At 37.9% G+C, this 20,711-nt stretch overlaps 1 protein-coding gene across 13 annotated transcripts in view; it reads left to right on the top strand.

Moving 5' to 3' along the window:
* LOC122574658 (potassium voltage-gated channel subfamily H member 6) overlaps positions 1–20,711 on the top strand; it is a 147,119-nt gene that overhangs the window by 6,880 nt on the left and 119,528 nt on the right. For all 13 annotated transcript variants that reach the window (XM_043742496.1, XM_043742499.1, XM_043742487.1 and 10 more), the window contains one exon: positions 16,873–17,103. In XM_043742496.1, coding sequence (XP_043598431.1) covers positions 16,910–17,103 — 194 coding nt within the window. In that variant the 5' untranslated portion in view covers positions 16,873–16,909. The remainder of the gene's footprint in view (positions 1–16,872; positions 17,104–20,711) is intronic.

Here is a 20,711-nt window from a genome sequence, read left to right as displayed (position 1 = left end):
CTACCATTGCCTTTTTTATAGCACATTCGTTCCGCATCTTTACCGAGCGGATTTGATAAGAATTCGGATAACAAAGTAAGTAGATGAGGTCGCGTATCATCGCTCGTTAACAACAGCAGCGGCTGTCGTACGGAAGGGCGGGCGGTAATAGGCATTAACGCGATAAATTCTTGGGAAACCTCTGTAACGCCAATTTATATAATAAAAAATATGTATGCCAGCCCCTTCAGGGTGGGCTTTTGTCCCGGTGGCATTGCTGCCCGTCAAGCCTTGGCTTCTAATCTGACGTCCTCTCTATAGCATGTACATCCAACCGCGTTTCGCTCATTTTTCCTCCTTTCACCCTATCTCCGCGCTCCTTATTCACCAACAAGCCATCTTTTCGATACTCTTCAACTGTCTTCTTGTATCGTAATCGAATACGACAGCGGAGGACAATATATATCTTACACGCAAACACCGACAGATCGTAGAGTAGTAGCCCCTGAAAACGTTAAATAATTCCTAACCACGATGACCGCGCGATCGATGAAGCATCTATAACGCACAGGACTTCCTTAGACCAATAACGACCCACCTACGGATTTTTCTTCTCCACGCGTTAATATCTCCTATCCCTGAAAATATTAGGTTGTTGGAAAAATTCAAAGTTCTTTCGATGATGGATATATTCTGTATTATATATGATGAGATTAGGAGAGAATCACTTGTCATGAATTTTAGCTAAATATTCAAATAAGTTTAGGATAAATGTTTCTAATTCGACATACTAAAATTGATTTGTTAGGGAAGTTTCGTTTTTGAACGAGATATGGCATGCTAGTTAGAATATTCAGTATAATTAGAATAATTATTTCTTCTTATTTTTACTCAATTTTTGCAATAGTAAAACATTTAATAGTCGTATAAATATTATATTAACAGTTTAATCACTACTTGAACGAAATTTAGCTTGTTGCTAAAGGAATAGTTTCCTGAAAAAGTACAGTTACATGACAGATAGTCACGCAAAGAAATCTCATGCAAAGAGATTATTTAACGAAATGTAAATTCTTTTGTAGCTCTAGTCACGGTTTTCCTAAATTAAAGGTTTTATCGTTTGTTCTTCTTTGTCATTCTTCCTCTAAGCCCCTAATCTTTGTCAGCAAATATTTTTCAGGAATTTCCATCTAATCCCCGTGTAAGTTTAAGATAATATATCGTTCAATAATAAAGCTTCATGGTTTCACGGAAAGCAGAAAGTTCAAACGATCACGAGATCCCATTAAAACACGTTCATTGTCAACAAATGACATGCCGATATTCGCAGATATACTTAATTCGGTAAATTACTATTACGAATAATCGTGTTATCAATCATGTTCAGTGGTTTATTCATGTCAAGGTCAGGCTGTTCGTCAAGCACACCCTGGATTCTGTACACGCGTGTACGACTAGGTCGAAAATGTGACACCAGGAACCTGGCACGGTTCGTTTTCGTGTATGAAACTATTAAAAGCCGACAATTAGGGCTGTGGCTGGGTTTAAATTGTACTTTAGGGCGGAAAGCTGATACCGTCGTCGTTGCTTATAAATTTCATCCTTATCTTGAAATCATTTTATTTTCTTTACCCTATAATGACGATCCAACGGTTGACAAAATTGTCACGAGAAAAACGGAGAAGGGGAGGAAGCTTTATATGTATCGTAACCACGAATATCATTTTATTTATACGGAAACAGAGTATGAATTTTATGAATCGTGTTTATTGGAGCTGTCTTAAGCAACGAGCTTAAATTACCTAATGAAATAAGCACATAAAGATCATTGGAAGCGATAATTACATTTTTGTTGGTTTCTTTATTGTAATGTCACTTTATGGCTGGAAAGACATAAAGTAGCAAACATAAAGTAGCTAGAAACGGAAATAACGCGTAAGGTAGATATACAAGAGACAAAGATATAGTTGACGAAGTTACATAGAAATCAAAGGTACAGCTATTAAACTCATATTGTATTTGCTAAAAGAAAGGCTGGAAGTTTCATATTTGAAGGAGAAGAAGTTTATTACTATAAAAGTTGGACTACATATTTATAGCACATTTCTAAATAGTAATGCGATTTTGTATCGGTTAGTGTTCTCTTGGTTTATTGAAATCATTGAAAAGTGGAGTTTCTCCTTGTTTATTTATTTATCAACGAAAGAGATTCATTAATAAAAAAAGAAGAAAAGAACGCACAACCTTGTTGCAACAATCCCTCCAATCTTGACTAGATAATGATCTATGATTTTAAAAAGAACTGTCCAAGCTATGTGACATAAAAACGTGTTTTTTTCTCCCTCTCTCTTTCAATTTTTGGGGAGGAGCGAAGGGAAAAGTAGGTCAGAGAGCTTTTCAAGGTCTGAATCTATTCGACCATGGTACGTCGCCTGCTCGATGAATCACCGATTCCATTGGAATTTATGAATTTGTACGCTTGTTGGCTTTTCCTCGTGATAATCCGCTTTTCGACTCCGTTAATCGCGAGAGGGAAACGCCAGCTAATGTCGACAAGCTGAGTCAGATTTCCTCGAAATTCTTACCACTTTGGCGCCAAACGTTGACTCGAACTTTCAAACTAAATTTTTGGTGAATTCCAGCACTTAGTCGCGTGATGAAATAACCTTGCGGACGAAAGTAGTTCTCCCATTTCCTCTTCTTTGAAATCGATTTTACGTTCGTTCTGGCAAATGTTTAAATTAATACGGAGATTACAGACGAAGAATGTGTTATCAATTTATTTGACATTTGGAGTTAAATACGAGGTTGTTCGAAAAGTTTGTAGCGTTTTTGTTACAAACATCTATTACATAATTAAAACTATTGAACAAATACTGTTTTCGTTTGGATTCAAAAGAAAATGAAAGAGAAGTTTCAAGAATTTGTTAATAAAACAATACCCAAGAAATTTTGAATCTTAAAAAAGAAATTTGTATTTTTGCTGCTGTAATAATTAGTCCTGAAGACAGCCATCAATTCCTAGTCGACTAATGTTCGTATTAATAAACACCTAGGCTTCTGAATATCAAATCTACTTTCCTTCCTCTTCCTATAAACACAATTTAAACATTGGAGTCGCCTTGAATCGGTGTTTCAGTCTTTCACGACAAACAATTCGGACCTCCCTGAAGAAGATAGCGGAAATTCCGGCTAGTCAACAACAGAATGCACGCGTTTCCGTGTTTCTTTCCTCTTCTTTTTATTTTTTCGCTGCTCTTTCCTGTCGTTTACGAGCGCCGTACCTGTACACAATAACGAGAATACGTGTGCTGCCGCGCGATAAATTCGTGCAGGAACTTTGGGCTGTTGCCAGGATGGATATTTAAAATTCTCCGCGGTTCTCCACGAGCCCTCGGCTTTTTTTCGCCGCGATGGACGAAGGGAAGGCATCGCGGATGCTATGGACGTTAATGCACGGGTTCATCAAGTCGGTTGCCAATCCAACCGATTGCTATAATTGCCATTGCGTCGAATGCATTATTCACGATTTGCTGTCGGGGCCGCGATTATGAATAATTTCACGTCATCGAGCACCTTATCAGCGAATATGTCGCGTCCGTTGCCGGCAACTGTGTTCGTGTAACGCTTCTTGTGTGAAAATTCTTGTGTGAAATGCACCAGCCGAATACACGATTCGTTACTTAGCTTCAATTTACCGTTGCAACCGTATGCACTTTTAATTTCGTCGCAAGGATACCTTCGAGTTTTAGAACGATCCAATTCTCAAGCGTTAGGGCGTGGATGAAGTAACGTAGAGGCGCCAGGTTGGGTTAGATTATGTATGAGGGGTGAAATCTAATTTGGAGCAGAGACGATTGTGCTTAGATTCGATTGGCTGCGTTTCCACGCGTACTCTGGTATTGATAGATACGGAAATCATTAGGCAGAGATTAATACAAGTGTTTGACAATGGAATTTAGGCAACTTGAAAATTGAGAAACACTTGAAACCGTGGAAGTACAGTTTAAACGATACCAATAACGAAACCATTCCCTCTTTCGGTAAATATAAGGTTTATAGAGGGTAAGAGCAACCTTTAAAGTTAATTAACCACGATCGTAATGCAATCGCAATATGAGAAAGAGGCGTGACAAAATTCGGGAACATCTAAATTAATCAATTTTAATATTTTCAATCTTCCAAACGTACTTGATCGTTGAATTTTTAAAGTATATTTTCTTTACTTATTTCCCAATTATCAGAGTCGTTTCGTGTAGCAAGAAGAATTTCGTAATACTTAAAAAAATGTGGAAAGTATAAAGAAGAAAGACCTAAAAATAATTAAGGAACAAAGTAGCAACCTCTGCATTTTTCGTATACCCTCACGGTCGATCCTTTTTGGCTGAATCTCGTTAACTTTTAACGAAATGCATACCCTTACTCAGTCGCCTATGCAAACAAAAGCACGCTCTAGTACATCTTGGGGCTAATTAAGCCCGTGGTTTCCGAGTAAATATTTTGATAAGACGGATCACTTAAAATTCTTTCTCAGCGAGTTAGAGCGGCAAACCGGAAGTTTCACGACATCACGGAGGATCCCGTAATCAGAACGTAAGAAGCCATCGTCGAAAATAAAACGAAGGCGAATCAGAAAACGGGCCTGATAAATGTTCAAGAAAATTTCATCGATTTTAGTTAAATGTCGAAAATATTGTCTCGTAAATTCATACTAATTATTGTATTGATATTTAGATAAATAATTTTCATACTTGGTGGTACAGAGTTTCAATTTAATATGGTTTTCGTAATTAGCGACGCAGAGCATGTGTACATGTTTCAAATAGATTGGAAACAGAACATGAAATGTCATAAAGAAATCGAATAACTGTTATTGCATCTCTCGATTCTTCAATGATAGATAATTCATTAATAGATAATATATAGAATAATGTATAATAATAAATAATGACATATGATGCATAATATATAACAATTGGCTATATTATAGTAATATCATATTAGGAGGCACGAGTGTATTAATCATTCACAAACATGAACTCAAAATACGCACGCAGGCTATTTCCAATCGCCTGAATTATACATGTATGCGCATAAGGATTGCCTAGCGTAGTTTTCCTGATAGAAAAGTCATCGTCCCAACCTCGATACCTTTCGGAAATCCCTCGACACGCGATTCGAACGCCACGAACAATTCCATTTGCAATTGCGAGGCGACGCGTTACTCGAGAAATAAGTGAAAATAAACTCGAACGTTGTTCCCAGTTAACCCATTTGCGTACTAAGTTCTTCCGACTGGTCCCAAATATTGCCAATATGATCGTAATAGTCGTGTCTCGTTAAAGTGGCAATGAAATTTCAAAATGTTTTATACGACACGTAGGATATACACATAAAAGTTATCTATGGAAAGCGTTAAAACGTATGAGATTCTTGGACGAGTTCTCGGCTCTTCATGAGAACCAAATAATGACGTATTACTACGTGATGGATGGATTATTTGTTTCTCAGGATGTTTCGCGGGAAGGAAAGCAGAGATCATTAGCATTGCGATGTTTCTTCTCGTCGACACGATTCGCGAATTTTCCATCTGTAACACGTTCCGATTGGTTCGCGAGACGATTCCTAGAAATTGATGCGATGCCATATATCTGAAGAGGTTATTTTTCATCGTCGATGTTGATCGAATCGTACATGAATCGAACACGAATCGAATGGTCCCGGAATTTTCGCGGAAATCTTAATTCGTTCGTGTCGCGTGCAAAACACGCGTCTACGACGCGTGGCATCTGTGATTTAACATAGGCCACATGTGTCGCTGAAATATCTTTCGAAATTGAGTACTGGCCTAGGCACCATTCAAATTAGTGTTATAAATACGTGTGATATTTCGCTGGAAGGGGATCGTTTCGGACATTCCTACGTTACTCGGAAAATTGTTTATAGCTCTTGGAATATTCGCGTCGTCTGGGTTACTTTTTCGCGACAGATCGTTAACACTTGCTCAATGGCGCATTCTATTAATAGCCTTGCGAGGTTTGTCTTAAAACGCCTTTCGTATTATCCTTTCGATTACGAAAACAAAGAGAAGAGCTTGGTTTGACTAATTGACGTGTCTTGCAATTTTCAGTTCAAGCGATTCTCCAATGTCTGTGAAAATAATTTTAACGGTTTACCGAATGATTTTACAGTCGTATGGAAATCTTCTTAAAACATCTTCCATATTATCCCTGTAATTTAGAAAAGAGAATGAAGAAGCAGGTACAGCTACAACCAATTATCGTTTCGTAACTTCTTGTGCAAGTCTTTTTAGCACGCTTAAGGTAACGATCTTAACGATTTCCTGAATTGTATCTGCGTTAAATTCCACTGATCCTTTCGTAGCCTTATAAAGATTCTCTTAAGATGTCTGCTGCTTTTCCTAGACTTATGAGGATCTTAAGACAGCTTTCATATTATTCTTCCGATTTAAAGAAGCTAAAAGGAAGAAGAAGAAGAAGAAGGAGATGTCAGTTTAGTCAGCCGGTGTGTTGTATTTTCAGTGCAAGCCTTTCTAGAACGCTTATGGAAATAATTACCACGGCTGGTGCAAGCGACGCGCAATTTTCGCCCCTAGGGAGTTCTTTGAGCGTCCAGCTGTGCGGTTTATTGTTTTTCATTTGCTCGATGCTGTGCAGTCGATTCGCGGGTTCTTTGAAGATATCTCCCTTCATTTTCACGACTCACTCGTCGGTGTATCTGCAACGTCGCGTTCAAATAGCCGTATAATTGCGTCGTTTTAACCAAAATTAAACGTAGACCGTGATTTCATACGGCATATCATTCAACAATCGCCGATATGATTGCTTTTCTTAATGCGAGAATTTGCCATCGAAGAATAATACCTTGGAATTCGATAGCGCGAATCCATGCGATGAAAATAAACCACGATCGAGCTTGAAATTTCCCAGAGACCTTCATTCGATTACGCCCCAGTATCGAGGAGCCTGAGAATTCAATAATTTCCACCAAAATCTAATCCGATTTTCAAGGTATGGAAATCTATCTTCCGTGTATAATCCGCGTGTTATCATAGAAACGAGATACCAATCTAATTTTCCTTCCGACTCGAAATATTCATCAGCCACGCTGGTTAAACTTTTAAACGACTACTGCGAGCAGCTAAATAACTCGCAAAAACCGTTATGTTACATTATCGTTAAACGTAGGTATAGTGATTTAGATATTGTTTTATCGAGGCATAAAAATTGTTTTAGAACAATAGATACTTTATAGAAGCTTGCAACAAATTGCAGACACAAGCAAAATTTCTATAATTTAGAAAAAAAAAATTATTTGAAATTCCTTTTAATGACTACGATGTTAGGAAAGGCACACAAGAGTTCGCGATTTAAATTATCCGAGAAAGAGATTGCAAATGAAACGTTGTACTAGCCCAACGTTGATTCTTGATACTTGAAAAACATGCAACGTAGCACTCTGTTGTTGCTTATCAAACGTAGATATTCCTTCTTTTTATAATATTTCCTTGCACATTCCAATATAAGAATTTCTTATTTAGTTTCCTTAGTTTTCATGTGTACATGCAATCTGTCTTTTTTTCGCGTTAATCTTATAATCGATATTTTTGTATACCTGTACGATAACATTGAATAGATAAAATTTGATAACCCGCCCCTTGAGGAATCAAACGCGATCATTTTTCGACTTGGTAGATCTCTTCATCTTAATAAGATCGATGGTTTCGAGAGCAGCCGTCGGTTTCATCCACCATGACGCAGTCCCTCGAAATATTCCAATGCGTTGAGTTACGAGCCGCAAAATCTTAGATTGTCGTTGTTTCGCGAAACTTCTATTTTCTTCGGCGACACGAGGCGCAAGTGCGTTCTTGGCACGGAAGGCCTGCTGCATACTTCACCGGAATCCCCGGTGGACATCGGTTTAAAGAAACCGTGCAGAAACGATGACTAACGTCGCCAGGAGGGCCGCGAGAGCAAAGAAGAAAGCAGCGCGGGAGGAAAGTTACCAAATCCCCATTCACTTCCTCGACGACGATTCCAATCTCATAATTCAATGACTCGTTCCACTTTCCTGATATCCAAGCGGCGTATACCCATGCGTTACGCGCGCCCTGGCTAACGTAAACAAAATATCGACGCAGATTTTCCGCTTGGTCGTGCGATATTTGTTCCGCAGGCAATCGTATATTTAAGGCCCCATCGCTCTTACAAGCTTCCTTCGTCCTTGTTTCTCACCGCAAAAACCATTGAAACATATTTCAGCTTGAAAAGATTTATAACAAGTTAAGGAGACAGTCGTTTCATACGAGTGAGATAAAATTATTGGTGAAATCTGACAAGTTACCAGCTTGTAGCATTTGTAACATTTTGGCGAAACGTTATAAAGTCATAAAAGTCAATGTAAATTCAACGCAACGAAAAGATTTATAACGAATTGGGAGCAAGGACGTTTTACATAATTGAACTGACGTTGTTAGTTACCGGTATTAATATACATTTTAATCAGACTTTAGAATTGCTGCAATTATAAAATTCAACCTGTAAGCTCTGCCGACGACGAGCCATTAATAAACGAAAATAGTGGTTGATGCGTCTGTAAACAATTTGCATAAATGTTTACGTACAGCCTACTAACATTATTAATTAGTAAATTAACGTTACAAGAGTTCGTTTCCAAACTTTTGTCATTCTCACACGCTTCGACCTTATTTTGCAAACGCAATTTTCATTGAAACACTTTCGAGCACCGAAAGATCGAAACCAGGTTGGGAAACGCGAAGGAAGCTTTAAATAAAAATCTCAGAGGAATCATGTCGAGATATACGTACTCTCAAAATTAGCCTGCAACTACAAACACGTCAACCTTGCTCCAACGACGTTGTAATTCAACTTCCCTGGTTCTAGCACAATATCGACAGGTTGGGGCCGTTCTTCCGCCTTTTTTCCCTTTCCTCTTTCTTATCCTCCGCGCTCTGTTGTGGCCGAAGAGAAAACCTGTTCGACCTGGGTCACAGACGGATCACGGGCCAGTTCTATGTTTATATATAGGATGTTTAAATCGAACCGCGTGAGCGGATTTAACTTTAACGCGACGACAAGGTCGCTCCAGCTTGTCACAACATTTGCTTGTGGGCTAGCGTGACTACATCGTATTTTCGGGTTTTCGGCTATAAGACGAATCGGCCGACTCGGCTTTATCGTTCAAGGACGGTTCAGCGAGATAAATCGAGAATCATCGCGGAATGTATCGATGCCGTGGATCGACCATATGCAAACTGTAATCCGTTCTGTTGAATGCAGCCGCGAATTAACAGACGATCAACGGGGGCGATCGTGGAATCTCTTGGAAGTTTGCTTCGTTAGCTTGTTACGTATCGCTACCGAAGAAAGCTGCGTGTTTTCTCCAGTTCTTCGTCAACTTTCGCTGATGCATAGCGATTCGTGAAAGTGTCGGAATGGATTACTTAACCTTCACCCTTTCTCAATGCTTTGTGTGGTTTGTATGAGATATTCTGGAATTTTGTTACGAGTTTCCTGTGATATAAGGTATCGTGGTTGTATTGGTAAAATTTAAAAGGAATTCTAAAATGTATAGCAATTCATTACATTTTGTATTGTGTACTGTGGTGAGTTATGGATATTACAGAATTATTCACATAACTTGTTCACCTAGTAAGGTATGTGTTTTATAAAGGAAAAAAATGTTTTATAGAGAAATTGCACGTTATGCTTCTTATTTGTTTACGAGATATGAAATTGTAAATTTTTTTAAAATAGAATTCATAAAACAGTATCGTGATAAATATTCAAATATTTTCATGGATCATTACGCACATGTTAGACTGCATAAAAAGAACATTCCACGATAAATTGTTGCGATACTTCAAGTAATATATCTCGATTGAAATGTATTAATTCGTTAAAAGGAAGTAACGCGTTTAAAAGGGCGGTAAATAATAATCGATTTAATAATAAATAATGTAAGTACGTGTAACGTGGAGGGATATTAAAGGCGACCCCATGGAGATAAGAATAACGCTGCTTTTCTATCCATAAATACGAAACATTGATTTATAGTTGTCAGATTGGATAATTTAACATGCGTCATATGGCGTTTACCGCAACTCTAAATCCTCGTATTGTCGTGGCGGAAACAAAACTCGCAGTAAGTTCCAATTCCGTATATTTATAACCGACCGAGTGGCTATGTAAACGTGAAATGTCGTTTGTTACGATAGAATTGGTACACGGTGCCAGTTTCTGCTCTCCGATTTTATAGAAATTTCGCTAGAAATTAAGATAGCGTTCCTTAAGAACATTCTTTTGGGAAAATCGCATTTATGCTTCGCGCCATAACTTCAATAGGAAGGATTGAAAGGAAACTTTAAGGTATCTGCGCAATCATATTCTTTCGAAACTTTTTTACATTAACGTTAATTCTTTTTAGATTTAAATCGTAGATGGAACGATCGAGAATCGATGTTTCACGTTCGATTTTGGCATACTTTCAACATTCACGATGATTGAGTCCTTTCATAAAAATTCATAATTTTTCACTGTTACATTCTCTTCGTAAAACAAATAGTTTTTAATCCAAAAGTACTCGTTCAACACTTTTTTCAGATTTAGTTTCTCTTCTAGTTTACATTATAGCGGAAGACTTAAGAATCCATTCGTTGGAAATATTCTACAAGCTCATCGATAAGTTTCCTTTCTAAATCTTCTCCAATTTAGGTTCGTCCTTTTTACGTGTAAATTGTGGAATACCCCGTAACGATTGAAACAAATTTTACGTAATCTGATACACTTTCAGAATTCGCATATAACTATACCATTTTCAGAAACTCTCGATTGACTCTTTCACTTATCACTTACCCTACCAACTTTATCTTACAAACGATCGCAAGCATTTGTCCTCGGTTCTTGAAAACGGATGTATATCTATGCTCATGGAAGAGGAGAAATTGAGGACCGTGATCAGTTTAGCGACTCGAAAAGATAAAAGAGCCGAGGCGGTCAGTATTTTGGAACAAACGGATAGCAAAGTAGTTCTCGCGGCTAAGTGACATCCTTGGCAAAGGGCCCAGCCCTGCGAGCCTGTCTCAGATGCGAACTCGGCAAGATCTATTTCTAGTTCGGCCGATAAACTCGCCACAGCGAATGAGATTCGTAAAAAGAACCCACGCGTCTCGTTTGTCCATAGTCTATCCACGATTCGTACTTGTTTTCTCGTAGGGTTTCACGCCGCCTAATCGCGCGGTTAGACTGTACAGCCTTCTAAAACGATTCCGTTTGAAAATTCCTTTGATCGTGTCGTGATACATTCCCGGATAGCCCTGAGTCACCGGAAGTGCAAATCCATGGTAAATGATCGTGAATCCCCGCCACTGTTTCCACAAACCGAGAATTAATGAATACGATTTGTGGAATTTTTAAATTTGACTATTTTAATATCGTACAGTTGTGAAATTCGAGAATCTTCGGCTACTGAAGGATTTGAAAACTTTGAGATCTAAAAATTCTAGACCTCTAGATTTCTCCTAAGATCGAAAAGTTCAAAAGCTCTAAAGTTTCAAAGTTTGGAAATGTGAAAATTCCAAAGTTTCAAACTTGCAAAATTCGAAACTTTCGAACGTTTAGAATTAAAAAATTCCAAAGCTCGATCACTGCGTCGGAATATTAGACAGCAGATAGATAGACCAGATAGAAGACCAGAATACTGATTGTTACGATGTTCGTGCAACGTCAAAAATGAAAAAAATTCTCTCTCGCGATTGCCATTGATTGATTTTTGCCTTGATTTCCTAACAAATATAAAAGCACCAAAAAATGATCGACGATTAATCTTTGTGGTCGAGTTATGCTTTGTTGCTAGTCTGATTGCGGACGGTATAGTGAAAAGGAGTATTAATCATGGTTAAACTACTGTACGCGAAGCTGCCACTTCCAACACCGCTCACTATTAGCCAGTAATTACTATCGATCAATCAGAATCACAGAACGAAACGATATTGATTCTCTAGTAAAAGAAAACTGCAAATATCGTTGTGTTAACGTTCTAATTATTTCTACGAATATGTTTGTTAAACATTCCGCTGAAATTATCTCGTTTCGATGAAATTAACGAGATTTTCTGATACGATAAATGGATTGAAAGTCGGATAATCGAATGCAAAGACATTTATAAACATTGTCACGTTGATACATTGAATCAACATCATTCGTGACAAATATTTAATGACAGACAAAGGACCCTTTAAGCCACGCTATTAAATAACAAATAATAGTAAAACAGCTTTTATTCGCTGCTCTCTCAGACAGTCAATTCCTACGCGAGTTTTCATAATTGCTGGCACTTTAGTCGAATTATCATGCTACGAAATTAATACCCGAGGAACGGTAGTAGCTGTACGGAGGCTGTACGAGAAAATGAAAATGAAACGGATGAATTTATATGTTAATGGGATAGGTTAAATCATTTCTTTGACACCATGGAACCAGAGTGTTAATCTTGCCTCGTGTTACAAAATACGCGGTTGTTTCGCTTTGGGAAACTGCAAAATTTAACGCGCGTTTTATATCGTACATGTTCTCTTTAAACCGTACGCGCTCGCTTTAAATTCCGTGCTGCACGTTAAACAAATAAAATAACACTTGTAAATATGGAAAATTTTTCATATTTTCGATATCCGGGTCATTGTTACTAGTGAAAACGATGTTACAAAGCCCTTTGGTAGTTCACTTAATTTCCTACTTTAAATTCTCCACTATTAAACAAATAACATCAATAGAAAACATATATCGCTTTCCAACCGTTTAAACAGCATTATCACAAGAAATGTTTATCCTGGCCGAAATATTCTTCTTCGATTCTTCCACTCAATTTCTCGCGACATTTTATCCCTCTGTCCGAAACATCCAAACATACCCGTCGTTTGCTCCAATTCGTATCTATCGATTTCACAAGTTTTCTCTACCTTTTGATCCGCCTGTCCGATTCTACGAGCCATTTGCTCCTAAATATCACGGCATTTATCCATCGCACGTGCGTCAACGCGATTCGATTCATAAGCCGACGTTGGATCACTCGCGCCGCGTTGCATCCGGAACCGATGATTTCGCCCGTCGATGTTTAAACAGGCTGTCGATAGTTACGTAATATTCGTGATAATTTCATCCGGCACGTTCCCCCTGGCGTTGGTCAACAATGCCACGGGCCGCGCGTTCCTGCGCATTTTCAATTTTCCTTCATTAAACGCGACTGTCCTTCGCAGAATGCTTAAGCATCGAACGGGGACGAGACGAGGGTGAACCGATGGTAGCCGTGGCACGCGGTGCAATTCGACCGTTCTCGAGGCTGACATTTCTCTTGGATTCTGGTACGACGTCTGGTACTCTTGCGACGCACTTGAAAATCGTCGCCTTCGAATTCACGCGCCCTCGAATCTACCCCGCCACGGGGAATTTCGACCATCGTTAGGAACCGCCATTGTACCGTGAAGGGTTGCTACACCCTAAATTCAACTCCGCCCCCCTCCCCATATTTTCGCTGTGGAATTTTCTGTCTCCTTTTTCATCCTTATAAGACAAATTTATTTGTATTTATTGAGATTACGCGAATCATTGTTGTTTATCAGGATATATAATACATAGGGTGGGACGCGCAATAGTTTGAAGAAACGGTGTTTCAAATGAAAGTTGACGAGATTAGTTCTTTTGTAGGATTTGTAGAGGACACGTTATTGTCAAGGTCAAAATCGTTTCTTAAAATGGAACTGTATTATGTATTTCTTTCTCCGCGTTTAGATTCTTTGGAACATTCTGCGTGAAAAAGTATTCGCGTGTTACGATATTTAAAGAGATCAACAATTCGCGAGATAATTTAAATTAAAAAGTGAGATGCTTCGTATAAAAATCTGCAATGTGTCACGAATTATTGATTTTGTTGACATTGCACCTGTACGCATTGTTGGACACAATGTTCCGCGGAATCGATCTATTAAAGAGAACAACGGAAGTTTCGTATAAAAAATATCTAACCCGAACTCATAGAAGCAAGCTGCTGCTTTCTCAGAATTTAGTATTAATCGTGTACTTACGCGATAAAATTGAGAAATTGACAAAATCTTATATTGATCAATTTGCTTTCTAAAATAAATGTTAATATGATCGACATCTTCTATTATTATAAATTACAAGTTCGAATTTTCATTTTTTATTAACGTACCGGAAAACTTCGGCGAATTAACTTTCATCTCATTCCGCTGCAACGGTTAAGCGTGAACATCTTCCTCGTCGTCTTCGATTTAATAACCAGCTATAATGGAACGAACGGAGTACAGATCAAAAGAACACACACAGGCAGGAATTCTGAAATTGCGAAATTGCGAAGCTGCATGTACCCATTGCGACCTTCGTCCTAAATCCGGCATCAGTCTTAGAGTGTACACCATAAAATATTTTCGTACCAACCATTAAGTTTGTCTGCTGCGGATGTCGTAAGCCTCGGTTAATTCGCCTCGTTTCTAACTCAGCCACACTTTTTGGACGTTTTTCGAGTATACCTCAAAGGGGCTCTTCTCGAGTAAATTTGCACGTGCAATGCTAAATCTGGCACTTGCGGCCTCTCACGCTCGCTTTCATATCTTTCGTCTGCGATACGATTATATCAAAAAATATATACATATCGTTCACAAAGAATGTTCGAGAATCTATTACAATCGTTGACAAAAATGATAACGAGCGACTGAAATATTTTTAAACATCCAGTTGATCGTACCGTCTAATCTTTAAATCTAAAGAGATGAAATTGTTCTTCAATTTTTACAGGAAGTTTTTAATGTTCATTGCAGTCATGGAAATCGCTATAGTTTACCGAGATGTACTATGAATCGATACTTATTTTTAGGAAAATAAGCTTGAAAGGTGCTACCGCTCGATAGAACGGCAGTCTCTTCCTCTCTCTTTGCGCGAGTCTCCAGTTCGTTGAACATTCAAGGGTTGAAAACATTTGGTAAATTTACTTCTTTAATGGTTCTCGTCAAATTTGTTTCCGTTTCCATGCACGGATATCGCGCGCGATCGCCAAAAGCCTGTACTTCGATTGTTTCGAATAACGTACATCGCTTGTAAATACTTTGGACCGGCGGAATGTTAAGGGATGCGAAACAATCAGGGACGTCGACGGAGAATAAAGCGCGGACGTTACTTCGTGAACAAAAAACCGACTGCACATTGCACGTCGTATCGATCTGTATACTCTTATTGCTCTTTTCTTGTCCTGCTTTGCAAATTCTATTCGAACTGCTGTCTCTTTATTAAGCCATCGAGGATTAAATAATGAAATAACGCGGCAAAATTACGCAAAATTACCAGAAATTGTTGGTAACACAGTGGTAGGTAGAGTAAAATGCTACGGAAAGCATTCGGTAATTCTCTTACTTTAATTCATTTTTAATTTTATGTTTCTAAAAGTTCCTGAAGTACAGAATGACTCGATTACGAAATTTAGATTTCTTACAGAATTTTTTAGAATGATCGAAATAAGATAAATTTCAAGCACTAAAAAAGCTGTCAACTATGCGAATGTCTTCAATAACATCGTCGGAGGAAAAGTGCGGAAATACAATATAGTATTTCGTAAAAATGAAATGCTATTGTGTAGTATATTTGTATACTAAGATATACATATGTAATTCTAGTGGCAATTAACGTGTTCATCGATCAAATGAAAGAAGAATAATATAAAGAACCTATATCTTCGAAAAGCGTATATAAATTATTACGACGATTAAAACGTAAAATCGCATTTTAAAAACACTCATGATAATAACTTACTCCGTTCAGTTCTTACATGTTTATGGTTTCCTTTCAACGAAAATCGCTGAATTTTCCGACGTTCTCCTACGCGATTCCCTCCTACTGTGCCTCTTAATTTTGAAGAATCGGCGACCTATAAATACATGTACATATATTCAGAATCATTCGTTCCCGTTAGCCTGTCTATCTCTTCTCTCAGTTCTTAACAAGAAAAGTTAATTTCGGACATACTCGGAAGACATGCCAACCACGCACTCTAATGAGCCGATGAAACTTCACTGTGACCGGGGCTCTCTCGTTGTTTTCCCATTCCAACAATCTTGAATTTATTTTAAAGTGCTATGTATTCCTCCCACTATCATGTCTTAACAAATATTCGATATTTTCGACACAAAAGCGTGGTACGCGTTTCTAAGAAACTATATCGATGCCACGTGTATTCATTCCACTCCAAAATTAATATATTTTCGTTTTCTGTTTCCATATATTACATTTGTAATCACGTTAATGCTATTAACATACTAGATTGAGAAATACATTGATTCACGCTAAAGAAAAAGTACATCAAATGTTACTGCCTCTGTGTAAAGTCTATCTAATTAAAGAGTAATTTATTTATCATATTTCTCTATGAATACACAGTGGCTACAGAAATTATCGGCACATATCTTTATTTTTCGAGGAAGCATATATTTTTATCAGGGTCTACGCATTTCATTTTTACAGTATCAAATTTTCTTAGGTATATGAAAGTAATACTAAATGATACGAAGTCTAATATACCTGAATCTAATTAATTAATACTGCATCAAAATTGGTGATTTATATTTCAGCCTGTCGGAAGATTATTTAATTTATATTATAAGCTAAATTAAAAAAGAATAATGTTCTCACTGGATAATGCCAATTGTTATTTTTATATACGTTGCAATTCATAGAGTTGATTAACGTGACCTGTAAGCGAATCATTCATGGGTGGCTCCCAGTGAATTCACTCAGACATCGATTAATTCGTAGCATCTGTTAATTAATGCCTTCCTCTTGTTCTTTGCAGATCGAAGTTTTTTAGTGGCCAACGCTCAACAGGGACTATGTCACATAATATATTGCTCGGACGGTTTCTGCCGGCTGACGGGATTTTCGAGGGCGGAAGTGATGCAGAGGCCAGCGATCTGCGACTTCCTTCATGGGCCAATGACGTCGCCCCATGCGGTCGCAGCCCTCCGCGACGCCCTCGCCGCCGGCGTCGAAAAACATTTCGAGATCCTTTACTACAGGAAAGACGGTGAGTCATCCCACTCGTCAATTTGTTCATAATTAATTGCACCTTGGAACTTGATACCTTCTAGCATATCATCGTTCCATCGATGGAATGTATAATACAGTCGTCGATATCGACTTTGTCGTAATTTTTATTCATTTCTCAAAAGAATCGAAAGCTTTCTGATTTGCTAGTTCCTTTGATGTCGCTACGAGACCTCGTTCTAGGGATGAACGCTTCTCGTTCTATTTACCAAAGCCATTTTTTATTTATCAGCTCAGCAAGGTAAATAATTCATGCGAATAATTTGATCACTGGCCTTGGAATTTATTTCCACGTTACAGATTTTAGAGCATTCCAATGCAAAGAATAATTTTTATTCAAGCTTTCACGATCTGAGCAATATTTAACTCTGTCGGGAATGGAAATTCACCTTGGTATATGTTTTCTGAATTAATAATTGAGAAAGTGAAACAAGTGGAATTAAACGTTTTTATTTGGGTAGTAGACGAAGAGTAGAGCAATTATTAGTTACAGTGGTTATAAATATCGAGGTTACGATGATACGAGGAAACGAGGAAACGCGTAACGGATTCTTCCTCGAAAACGAGCGTGAACGTTGTAAGATTTTGCGGAGTGCGAGCCAGGAACTTAAGGTGCAAACTGGCAATATTTCCTCAAGTTGAAGCTTCGTAGAAAACGGGATACCGGACATCCTGAATTCCTATCCGGTGTGTCGACTAGTTCCGTCTTGGCAAACCCTATTAACTTCCTACGGACATTGTTTCTTGGATCTGTACTTTTGCCAAGTGTTCTATTAGAAACGTTCTAGCATTTTCTCGATTCTTCGTTACCTGAAATACGAATCGATACTTGCGCTGACCTATCGTGAAAAATCTGACGAAGAACGGAGAGCACAACTAGCTTTATAAATTAGCGAGCTATAGTTCCTAAGAGAAATTCATATGTTCATTGTATCCAACATCTGACCTGTTTCATTTCAGGTATAATTAATCTCTTGTATTTCTTAGAATTTCAAAGTTACTTTTTATAAGATGGTAAAATATTAAAAAAAGTCGATGAAAATTATTTTTCGAAATTATATACTGACTCACAAAAGTTGGCGGTACTGAAATATTAATTCAATGATAGGTTCTGCGTGCTTTAACTTCGCGCTGAGCAGCTGTAAAGTTCCCTTTAAAGTACTTTGCGTCAATCCTGGAAACTTCTTGTTGTCAGTGCTATTAACCGCCTCCCCTACTGACTCACTTCGTAACAATCATTACCGCTATGCTATACCACGTTTTATAACCCATTTCTTCAGCGAACTTTGTCAGTTCAATAATTCCTTTTACTAGAATGTATCTCGGGCTGTATGTGCGCTGATCGAACACGAAATGCTACCGATTTACGTCGTCTAAATAATGATTAAGGACACTTGTCACTTGAAGTTTCCTTTTTTTCATCGATTACAGGAGACTTGGAATTTTTTCATGCGTTATCTTTGGTAACTAAAATAATTAGCTTGAAATTTTGAAATAATTTACCTCCTTACCGAACATCTGCAAAAAATTATTTTAGAAAAATACAAGAGATAAGTTTGCTTCGATATCTTTGCGCGGTGAAACTATACCACTTTTTCAGAATCTTGCACATACATTTATGTTTTTAAAAAAATTAAGCTTTAAATAATTTGATGACAAGACTATTTCCAATTGTTTTTAAGTGACAGCCTCTCATTCCTTTGAACGAGACTTACAATGATTTTATTAGACGGCTTTATCGACAAGAAGTAATTTACATATTTGGCTGATGATCGTGATTTTCTGGACAGGAATCGTAGCACCGGCCTTTTCGCAGGTTGTAAGAACCGTTCCGTTATTTAGAGCGGGAAAATTGAATTTATTCGCGGGTGGATGGTTGGCTGGAACTCGATTTTGCCGTAGTGTCTGACCTTAGGCGCGGCGAGATCAATAGTCACTACTGTATAATTTATCATAGTCGTGGCACGAAGTCTGTTAGGCCATCCGAATGCTCATGGTTCGGTCCCCTCGGACTTGAGATTCGAACTTTCGTACGCTATGAACCTAACCGCATCATTCTCATTTAAAAAAAATTGCTTCTTTCAAATTAGAAATATCCATGTTGCTTGTTTTCCATCTTGCAATGTGACAAGATTTATGCAACCGTCGTGTCATAGAAAATTTTCCAATTTACTAAAGTGAACTCTGCTTCTTTCGACGGTATTTTTCAAATGGCGATTTATCATCCTTTCCAAAGCAAACTTGTACGTGAAGCACATCTCTAAGTTTATATTATAAATCTCATAAAAAAAGAACTACTCCTCTTATTTTTTATATACCCGTTGCATTGCAGAAAGTTGTGTGATATTGTCAAATTTAAGACATACAGCTGATTCTGTTCTTTTATCGAAATTTCGAAATATCACTCAGTCCATACCAAGAATTCAACTTTGAAAAAACATATTCTTCTCCCTTTATTTAAATATCCCCGTTCCCTGTATCCAAATTTTTGGAATGTCATTAGATCTGCGTATCTGTATTTAAGGTGAAATTTCCAATTTAGGAAAATAGACCTGATTCCGTGCTTTCTCATCGATATTTTATGATATATCCCAGCTACCGTTCTATGATACCTGGCAGAGAACTGGCACGTGAAAGGTCTCGAATTTTTGCGATACAACAACGAGAAAGCAACGCGAAAATAGGATACACACGTAGCCTACGTACGACGTGGCACAAAGGGAAACGAAAGAAAGGTGCTAGCGTGAAAGAGCTGAAAGGCTGAAAGTAGTCTACTCCGACCACCTGCAGCCACCTCTCGATGGTCTATTATAGTACGTCATGTTTCCACTGAATCTGCAAGTTACACGTTATGGATTTCCACGTTTGATGAAACGAACACCCATTGTTCTCTCTTATTTCTCTCGATGAAAGATCGTCAGAAATATCGATCGCGGGTTATGAAGATCAATCGTTCGTTTGCACAACCTCATCGGAAGATTATATTGATCGCCGCTCTTTGACTCTGTAATGAGGTGAACGATCATGATCTAGAAAGATGTAAATCTCTCTGACTGTGTTACGGTGAAGAGCATAATTCAGTTAATTACTGTAACTTTTGTATATAACTTTTGTATATATCGTTTTATTACAACAAACAGATGCAACAGAAATATTTTGTACAAATAAAACTGACACGAACAATTCCACGATATAGTATCGTCGAAGATGACTTAAAAAATTTCTTAATGTTGCGAATGTCTTTTTCATTTATCTGTAACAAGAAACATTCGTTGATTCAATTTAGCGCAATGTTTATAACAATGAGATATTTTAATACGTTTAGACATACTTTTCACCAGATTTTGACAATAGTCGGAATGAGTTCCATCCTGTTGCTTTTTAATTCTCTTTCGTAATTGAAGAATCGATGTCGGTGGAGACTCATAAGAGTCTCTTACCTTTTGTTTTAGAAACCCTCTACAGATTTCTCAATGGGATTGAGATTAATACTCTGCGCGTGCCATTTTGGTAGAGAGAATTTGTCCGTTCCGAGCCAATTCTCTGTACTTTCCGCTGTGTATTTAGGTTCTCGATCGTGTTAGAATA

The sequence above is a fragment of the Bombus pyrosoma genome, linkage group LG14 (assembly GCF_014825855.1).
Source record: "Bombus pyrosoma isolate SC7728 linkage group LG14, ASM1482585v1, whole genome shotgun sequence".
Lineage (NCBI taxonomy): Eukaryota > Metazoa > Arthropoda > Insecta > Hymenoptera > Apidae > Bombus > Bombus pyrosoma.
Note: the sequence above shows the minus strand (reverse complement) of the source record. Positions and strands in the feature narration are given on the sequence as shown.